Source organism: Micropterus salmoides, unplaced genomic scaffold (assembly GCF_014851395.1).
Source record: "Micropterus salmoides isolate LMB-PRFRI ecotype aquatic unplaced genomic scaffold, ASM1485139v1 Ms_hic_scaffold_2468, whole genome shotgun sequence".
NCBI classification, from domain to species: Eukaryota; Metazoa; Chordata; class Actinopteri; order Centrarchiformes; family Centrarchidae; genus Micropterus; species Micropterus salmoides.
The window spans coordinates 503-10803 of NW_024041671.1; the positions used below are offsets into that span (position 1 = coordinate 503).

At 40.9% G+C, this 10301-nt stretch overlaps 1 protein-coding gene and 1 pseudogene across 1 annotated transcript; both read right to left on the reverse strand.

Annotated features, from left to right (window-relative positions):
- Positions 1 to 2149: 2149 nt before the first annotated feature.
- LOC119918893 lies at positions 2150 to 4107 on the reverse strand (annotated as a pseudogene).
- Positions 4108 to 8738: 4631 nt separating this feature from the next.
- Positions 8739 to 9601, reverse strand: LOC119918894 (high choriolytic enzyme 1-like). The gene has a single exon (XM_038739521.1). It carries the CDS (start codon positions 9542 to 9544, stop codon positions 8762 to 8764), a length of 783 nt encoding a protein of 260 aa, XP_038595449.1. The 5' UTR covers positions 9545 to 9601; the 3' UTR covers positions 8739 to 8761.
- Between the last annotated feature and the right edge of the window lie 700 nt (positions 9602 to 10301).

Here is a 10301-nt window from a genome sequence, read left to right on the forward strand (position 1 = left end):
TGTACCAATTATTCTCAGGGTCATAAGTCAGGTAAATCAAAACCACACAGATATCACACACACTCTGCTACAACCAAGAGAAGTGAGGTCAATCCAGCTAAACGTCCAATATAAAAATAAGGTGCTCTTTACAACTTCAGCTCTTGCCTCATGAGTCACAAAGTACAGGTGAGGCTGATGGGAATGCCATTAGGTTTGGAGATATTTGGGCATACACCAAAGTATTACACTAATAAAAATGTTGACCTGATGGTGGCGTTAGATGAGAAGTCAGGGGAACACCAAAGTTATGACAGTTCATCCTGAGGGGGATGTGAATGTGTGTACCACATTTCATGGCAAGCCATCCAATCTTTTTTGAGACATGTCACTCAAAACCATAAATGTTGACCTCATGGTGGCTCTAGAGGAAGTATCAGGGGATCACCAAAGTCAGCATGATTCATCTTCTTGCGACCATGAATGTCTGCACAAAATTTTGTGCCAATCCATCATATAGATGTTTAGATATTTTACAGGATAAAGGAAAGCTTTGGCCGGCTGGTGGAGCTACAGAAAAGGTCAAGGCATCACCACAGTCATTAGAGTTCATTCTCTCAGATACCATGAATGTCTGCACAAGGTTTCATGGCATCCATCTAATTGTTGTTGAGACAGTTCAGTCTGGATCAAAGTGGTGGACCGACTGATAGACCAACATTGCCATTCCTAGAGACATGCTGCTTGCATAGCTGACAAATCCAGAAGGCCACATAACAACACTTACTGCTGTTCTGTAGCAACAGAAACCTCCAAAAGTCTTCTGACCCTCTGGATGAACATAAAAGTCTGGTTGCTGCAAGAAAACAAATCAGTTTAATTGTTGTGAAAAATCTCATTCTTAGCTCTGTGACTCAAATATGGTTAAATAGGAGAGGATCAAGGACTTTGGTAACATTCAGTGAGATTCATTCTCAATAACGTTTTAACCAGATTTGTTGTTCAGTGCCGGATAAAGCTTTACTGGTGTTACACGTGTTTATTTTACCTCCTAAGCTGATACTGAAGCCCGACAATGTGTGATTATTACAGTAGACGGGAAAACGATGAGCTGAAGTTATGAACGGTCTCAAAAGTGCATATTTTCCACGAGAACTTTTCAGATTTTCTCAATCACTATGTCTTTTTTATACACACGCCAAGCCAACTTTATTTTCACCTCAGTTTCAGATACAGAAATAGTAACTTTGTTTTACCTTAATTAAATAATCCTTTGTAGCTAGATTTCAATTAAACCATCCAAAAAATAAAAAAATAATTAAAATGCCTTCTTTATGTACCCTAGATATGTTACCTTATTAGAGGGTCCTGTTCATATGTTGATCTGACATTCTGATAAATAACTAAGCTGGTGTGTTTTTTCAATAACTCAATAACTTGTGTTTTCTGTACAGTTTAAAACAAAGGTCTTGGCTACATATCCCGTGAGTTGTATTACAGCACACTACTTTCATCAAGAATCATTTAGCGGTTCATAATATCTCAGAGCTGGTTCAGCATAGTGTAAACTGTAAACTTGTATATAACGTATCACATCCAAGAATTCATTTCAGATGTGTCTCAAGGCTAATGCTTTGAAAACAAAAACAAGTGTGCTTTAAACTAACTTGTTACCACGTTTTGTGATATCTTTCTTGAGAATAATTTGAATTTTGTTACTATTTTGAGCATTATGTTTTACAAGGCAAATAACACTGTTATATTTTCATACTGAGTACATTTTTTGATCTGGACTATTTTTTCTCATTTCTTGGACAACTGTTTTTTTGTCAGTATCATGAAATCCAAGTGGAAGAGAATCCTTCTTTTTCTTAAATATTCAACAATCATTGAGAAATCCTTCTCATTGCTCTTTGATTACATGTTTGTACTAATGTGTGCATTATGCCAAATTATTTTTTGCAGGTGAACAAATAGAGAAATATAACTACACAGCAATCCGTCATTTTGCACAATCTTTATTACAAATAATTTAGCATGTGGAGGGTCATGTAGTCCTCTGTCTGAAGATTTGAAATAATACAGTGAAGTAATCTTTAGCATTGGTTTCATGGGTTACAGTAGCTTTAATTACAGAATAAAGAAACAAAGAAAGTACAAATTTGTTACATTTCTCATCAGCATTGTTACTAGCAGCCGTAGAACGTCTTGATCCTTATGATGTCCCAGTTGGACAGGCCGTTAATCTGGCCAATCGGGACGTTGGGGTCGGGGATGGGGATCATGGTTTCCTTCCCATTCATGGAGAAGGCTGTTTTCCCATAGTGCATGATGGAGGAGTAGTCGTAGGGAGTATTCAGGTTGTTGGCGGCCTGCATGTTGAAGTTGTAAGCCATCTGCGGGTCGATGTTCTCCCAGTTGATATTGACGTAGGAGTCGCGGTCGGTCCTGGTATGTTCGTGCTGGAAACCCAGAGCGTGGTTGGCCTCGTGCTGGATGACGCCGTAGTAGAGGCAGTTCGGCCTTTTGAGAGAGAGCACCTGTGCGCCTCCCACTCTGCCCACAGAGGAGAAACATCCGGCTTGGTTCTCGATGCTGATGTAGTCGGCCTCATTCTGACGGGGGACAAAACGAATGCAGGTTTTGGCCTGGAAGCCGTTCAACGCAGAGTTGATCAGCTGCTTCTCCGAGCTGGTGAAGTCACTGCTCACGGTATAGGGGACCATCACCAATCCGTTGGTGCTTTCTTCCAGCGGCAGCTCTGGGACGAGCATATCATGGCACTTCTGGTTGTGGGAGCCAGAATGTCTCCTTCCAGCAGGATCTCGTTGGTGGCGCTGTTGGAGGTCAGAATCCTGGTGGTCATGTCGACGGTGTCTGGGACATCTTCTTTGCTTCCTTCCTCCTGGACAGGATATGCCTGAGAGAAGCCGAGCAGGAGCAGCAGCAGCAGGCTGGCAGAGGAGTCATCTTCAGGGTCGGTCTGGAGGCTGTGAAGAGCTGCTGTGGAGAGACTCCTTGAAGCTTGATGTCTGACTTTATGCAGACCAGGGTCTTTATACTCTCTTCTACAGGTGTGTCTGCAGGAGGATTATGGGTTGGGGTCCTCACTGCTAGGCCTAAATAAACCTCAGAGGGGAGGACTCCACAGACAAACCTACTTCTTAAACAGGGTTTTATCTCTGGTTATAAGATGGATGAACACAGCTTCACTATGTGGTTAAATAGGTTGCATTTGTTAAGCTACACACTTTATATGGTCTTCAACCAGACATAGTCCACATTAGAGTATCTTTGTTAAACCAACCTTAATTTAAGCAGAGTAACATATATGTCTCTTGAAATGTCTCACTGATATTTGCTCCAAACACAGGAGCTATTAAAGTCCAGGAGTTTATAACTGAATTAAAATGATTTAATTTATTATTGATGGGGTATAAAGGTACCACATGCACATTTAAAGAGGTTACCTCAATCAGTCACGCCTGCCTGTGTGTTGATTCAGCAGTGATAATATTAAAAGTTGATCTACAGGAGAAACATATCTGAAAGCTGAGAGCTGATCTGCATTATATTCTGTTACAGTTTTAGATATTAGATTGTTTTATGTTCTTAAATATTCACCACAATATCCATTTACATAAATAATTTCCACAATAAATTGACGCAGAAAAGGCAGAAATTGGTGCAGAAAAACACCAGAATGCAGGAATTTAAGTGTTTCACACTCAAAACTCCCCCAGACCCCCCTGTTCATACTGTAGCAGTTTTGTTGTTATATTATTAGAATTAGACACATGAAATTACAATTTAGCAACATCAAAATAAGACAGTCAATAGTGTTGTTGTGAGTTTAAGAGTTGTTGTGCTGTATAAGTAGAGGATGTTTACTGTTTCTTTTATTGCTTTACAGACTTAACTTTGGGGTGGTGGGGGTCAATTATTATGTGAAGATATGAAGTTTTATTGGCTGGGCTAAGACCCCAATGTTTCATGGTCCTAAAAACGCCCCTGATGTCAGCGATGATCAGTAATACTGTTTTCTATTTCTTTTACAGCCTTCATCTTACCTGAAGACAAGAACCCCCTCACCCCAATCCCTGTTCCACTGACAAAACCCTTGCACATTTTCCTATAATTTATTCAGTGGATGTGATTGTTGTAATGTGGCATGAATTAGAAGACTGGGAACAATTTAGAGACGACAAATTATAATACTTTTCCCTTTTGTTTTCCTTTATGTTTTAGTTTTCATGGAATTGTTGTAGATCTATAAGTAAATAAAAAACATTTTTTAAATCACACAAGATTTGTTTGGATTGTTTTCAAAAGCGTTATTATAGATACACTGTTAACAAACAGAAAAGTAACATTTCTGTTTGATGTATATTGACTTAATCCATCTGTTTTATTTTTACTGTAGGAAAACCATAAATTAACAGAAAAGTTTCATTTTATAATTACGGGACAAAGTCTGGGTAATAAGCTGCCAGTCCATTTTCTGTTATTTTACGGATTTATTTAACATTCATGTTTTTTTACTATAGATACACCATTAAATGACAGAATTTGACACATATGAAACTTCCAACTTCCAACCTCAATGCGTTCCAGGTGCATGATGGTGCATGACCCCGAAAGTGAACGAAAACCAGGGCTGACCGTGACAAAATGTACACACAGTTGCACCCTCAGCAGTGTTTTAGGTGTTAATTAAAAGGATGGCAGTTTAACTGCAACAACTGACATAAATAGCCTATAGCCTACTTTACTAGTTCTGTGTACCCCTACATCAGTTGGTAATCCTCAAGTCAGTCAATGTTGTAGGTTACGCTTCCTAATGTTTTGGCATTTTTAACAATAACTTTTATGCAGAGAAGATGACTTTATGAGATTCTTTACTGTAGCCAGCTACCTAATTGGCCTAACATCTTTCTACATCAATGTACATGCAGAACAGGTTTTACTATATGACTGTTAGTGTTATTTTAATTTAAATACATGCAAATATACTTGTTATTGCTTTTTAGTTTATGGATTACCATTTACAATGTGTGCATCCATGGGCGCTGACATTGTTTTGTGACGTAATTCAGCAGCTACTTGTGAAGTCGGGGTACATATTTTTTCTCCGAATTCACAAGTAGGAAATCCGACTTCAGGTGGGGTTCCATGGTAGTTTTTGTAGTTGGAGGTCGGAAATTTCCCAGTTCCGAGTTGCCTGGAACGCAGCATAAGTTATCATGACACTGGAATTCACAAAGAGCAAAGCATCGTGGAAGGTGTACTTTTTCCCATTAAGATCCCTCATGCAAAGAAACAGTCTTTTCATTTAACCATATTTAGTAGGCCCCTACATAGAGATTTGTTTTGGGTTTTTTCACATTTAATATTAACTTTCTCATTTAGATTTTTTTGTGCAGTCTGTGAAAAGATATCTCTTCTGACACACAACACAACACTTAATTATCCATCTACAAAATTGTTTACGTATAAATTTCTTGTGCTGTGTGTGTGTCTTCACTTGTTTACCAACCTCCTACAGCAGTGGTCGGCAATAGGCGGCCCACGGGCTAAAACGGGCCCGCCATCAATAATATCTGGCTCGTGGCCAGATTACTTTGATAGCGGAAAAAAATAATAATTATTGCAGCTAGTGCTGAAAAAGATCTCAGTCATGACAGCAAAAGTTACTCACATAATCACTTCCTCCTAAGTCATTGTGCCTACAAAATAAAACATTTTGCAGCAGTACTTAATGCTGTGTTTAGTTGAGAGTTTTTACTTTGAAAAGTTCTGAAGGAAATTCAAGTCTCTGGCTTGCTTGACACACTTCTGAAAAAGCCGTCAGAAAACGTGAGATCGCAGATTCCCCTGAATGAGAAAAGCAGGAATTTCCTCTGCCTGGAGATACTGTCGATGCGAAAAAGCGTCCATAGGTTGATGTGGACCAATCGCTGGGATGTACTCACTCCTGCACATGCTTAATTGTGATATGTAATACGATCTCTTCACAATCTTGTTGAGAAAGGAAGAAAAAAATACTTGCAGTTAGTGAGAATTGAACACAAAACCCTCCAAACAGGAGTCCAGTGCACTATCAAATGAGCTAATCACACATCCAGTAAACGCTGGAATATAAATGGTCAATTGACGATGTTCTGGCCCACCATCTAATGAGTTGAAAAACAATTGGCCCGTTGCCAGACTGATTTGCCGACCCCTGTCCTACACAATCTCTGACAGTCCTGCTGCTGCCTCTGAATCCTGTTCCTGTCTGCCTCAACCCCCCACACCATGTCACTGCTTGTCTCAAATGGGTCGAGGAAAAACAGGACCGCAGACTACTTCCACCTTTTCACTGGCCATGCTGCTGACCCACTTCTCTTCTCTGTCTCCTTCTTCTTCTTCAGATACGTGTCTCTGAGGCCCTTTCACTTTCTTCAGCAAATCTCCTCTGACAAGAAACACACCTAAACATGAACAGATGAATGCTGTTCACCTTTTTGGACACCGGGAAAGTCATTTTATTTTTTACTCTTCATGTTAATTTATTAAAGAGAAATCAACCTTGCCTATCTCTGTATGCTTTTGGGTCCTAAAACCTGTATCTGCCTGAGCTAACAGTATGCAGCGTGACAGTTGTGGTGACAGTAATAATAATAATAATAATCTTTATTTGTAGAGCACTTTTCAAAAACAAGTTACAAAGTGCTTTAACAAGTGTAAAGACAATAATACCCGAGACAATAATACAAAAACAATACAAGATAAAAGCATGAAAACATTGAAAAGACTAAAATACACGTTTAAGATAAATATAAAATTAGTAAAATACAATAAAATAAAAGGGATAAAATAAAGTCAAATAAGATCGAAAAAGGCTCTCTTATAAAAGTATGTTTTAAGAAGGGACTTAAAAGAGTTCGCTGACCTGATTTCCTCGGGCAGGCTGTTCCAGAGCCTCGGGGCCCTGACAGCAAACGCTCTGTCCCCTTTAGTTTTCAGTCGAGACTCTGGAACAGACAACAGACCTCTGCCCGAGGATCTCAAGGTACGTGCTGGTGCGTATGGGACTAAAAGTTCAGAAATATAACAAGGCGAGAGGCCATGAAAGCTTTAAAAGTAATCAATAGAATTTTAAAGTCAATTCTAAAACATACTGGGAGCCAGTGTAATGAAGCTAAAATAGGAGTAATGTGGTTAAAAGCCTGGCAGCTGAGTTCTGGACAGTCTGGAGTCGATCAATAGATTTTTGGGTTAAACAGGTGAAAAGGCTGTTGCAATAATCCAGGCGTGATGAGATGAAGGCGTGTAAAATGGTCTCGGTGTCCTTAAAAGTTAACATAGATCGAATTTTAGCTATATTTCTAAGTTGATAAAAACATGATTGAACAAGCTTTGTGGTGTGCTGCTCGAAATTTAAATTACTATCAAACCAAACACCAAGGTTCTTTGCCACAGGCTTAATGTGATTTACTAGCGAACCAGCAGATGGCAAATCTGCCATCTGCTGGGACCCGATGACCAGGATTTCTGTTTTGTCTGAGTTCAGTTGGAGGAAATTATTTGACATCCATTTTTTAACTTCACAACGGCAGTTGTTAAGTGAACTCAGCATTCCAGGGTCTGTGGATCTGACGGGCAAGTATATTTGTGTGTCATCAGCATAAATATGAAAAGAAATGCCATGTTTATGGATAATATGTCCAAGGGGAAGCAGATACAAGGAAAACAAAATGGGTCCTAAGACCGACCCCTGAGGCACACCATATTTAACTGGACAGAACGAGGAGATATAGTTGTTTGCAGACACGCAAAACTTCCTATTTGACAGGTAGGATGAAAACCATTCAAGGGCAGTACCAGAGATCCCCACCCAGTGCCTCAGTCTGTCTAACATGATGTTGTGATCAATGGTGTCAAAAGCAGCGCTAAGGTCCAGGAGTACCAGGACTGAGAACATGCCTTCATCAGCAGACATTAAAAGGTCATTGGTGACTTTAAGCAGGGCAGTCTCAGTGCTGTGGTACTTCCTAAAACCAGACTGAAACTTTTCAAATATTTTGTTATTTTCCAGTACAGTGAGCAGCTGTTTGGACACAATTCTTTCTAGAATCTTTGCAATAAAAGGCAGTTTTGAAATTGGTCTAAAATTATGTGGGAGGGAGGGATCTAAACCATGTTTCTTTAAAAGTGGGTTCACGCAAGCCGTTTTAAAATAATCAGGGACACAACCAGTAGATAGGGAGCTGTTGAAAACAGAGATCAAATGGGGCCCAACAGAATCTATTACTTTCAGTAAAAATTTTGTAGGTATTACATCAAGTGGGCTGGAGGACACTCTCATTTGTGTTACTGTTTTCAAAAGCTCAGACAAGTCGATGGGATAAAACTGGTTAAAACTCTCTTGTTGCTGGTGAGGAACCTCTGAGTAAGAGGCCGCGGGGGTAATAGAGGCTCTGATTGACACCACCTTATTGGTAAAATAAGATAAAAACAATTCACAGTCATCATTACTTCAAGCTGAGGCACAAGGAGGGATTGGGTTTACCAGCTGATCCACAGTCTTAAACAGAAACCTGGGATTGTGTTTATGTGTAGTAATGAGTTCAGAAAAATAGTGTGTTCTCGCATCCTTAACCATGTTATTGTAGTTAATTAATAAATCCTTCAGACTGAGGTAATGGACTTGGAGACTGGATTTTTTCCAGTAGCTTTAATTACAGAATAAAGAAACAAAGAAAGTAGAAATTTGTTACATTTCTCATCAGCATTGTTACTAGCAGCCGTAGAACGTCTTGATCCTTATGATGTCCCAGTTGGACAGGCCGTTAATCTGGCCGATCGGGACGTTGGGGTCGGGGATGGGGATCATGGTTTCCTTCCCATTCATGGAGAAGGCTGTTTTCCCATAGTGCATGATGGAGGAGTAGTCGTAGGGAGTATTCAGGTTGTTGGCGGCCTGCATGGCGAAGTTGTAAGCCATCTGCGGGTCGATGTTCGCCCAGTTGATATTGACGTAGGAGTCGCGGTCGGTCCTGGTATGTTCGTGCTGGAAACCCAGAGCGTGGTTGGCCTCGTGCTGAATGACGCCGTAGTAGAGGCAGTTCGGCCTTTTGAGAGAGAGCACCTGTGCGCCTCCCACTCTGCCCACAGGGGAGAAACATCCGGCTTGGTTCTCAATGCTGATGTAGTCGGCCTCATTCTGACGGGGGACAAAGCGAATGCAGGTTTTGGCCTGGAAGCCTTTCAGCGCAGAGTTGATCAGCTGCTTCTCCGAGCTGGTGAAGTCACTGCTCACGGTATAGGGGACCATCACCAAGCCGTTGGTAGCTTTCTTCCACCGGCATTTCTGGGACGAGCATATCATGGCGCTTTTGGTTGTGGGAGCCAGTATGTCTCCTTCCAGCAGGATCTCGTTGGTGGCGCTGTTGGAGGTCAGAATCCTGGTGGTCATGTCGACGGTATCTGGGACATCTTCTTTGCTTCCTTCCTCCTGGACAGGATATGCCTGAGAGAAGCCGAGCAGGAGCAGCAGCAGCAGGCTGGCAGAAGGAGTCATCTTCAGGGTCGGTCTGGAGGCTGTGAAGAGCTGCTGTGGAGAGACTCCTTGAAGCTTGATGTCTGACTTTGTTCAGACCAGGGTCTTTATACTCTCTCTACAGGTGTGTCTGCAGGAGGATTATGGGTTGGGGTCCTCACTGCTAGGCCTAAATAAACCTCAGAGGGGAGGACTCCACAGACAAACCTACTTCTTAAACAGGGTTTGTTATCTCTGGTTAGTAGATAGGACAAGTTTAACTGAAGATCTCATTAGTGTTCAACCATTTGTATCATCTGTATTTAACCAACCTTAATCCATGTAATGAGTGATAGGAATGTCTTTAGTTATTAGGTATGTGGTTATAAAACAAATATTGGATAAAATCTTTGACCTGATGATGGCACTTGAATATAAAATCTATGGGTCATCAATGTTATCACAGTTATTACTCTGGGTTTTTTTTAAAATCACACCCTGTTATAGCCTCATAAACAGATAACATAGACAAAAAGAGGATCCATATGAGGATTTGTAAGTGCAGCGTGGGTGGCTCAGCCTGAGCTCGCTTGAACTCATGAGCGAGCAAAACACAACCACTTTCATACAGAAATTCTGCAATAAACGCAGAAACACCGACATGCAGGATGTGGCTTTTCTCCAGACATGTTCGGGCTCTGTTACTTCAACGTTCACGCTCAGAGGCAGATCAACACCAGCTCCGTACCTTTCATACAGCGCAGCGGATGCATGTTGGCACAATACTCCCGGAATAAAG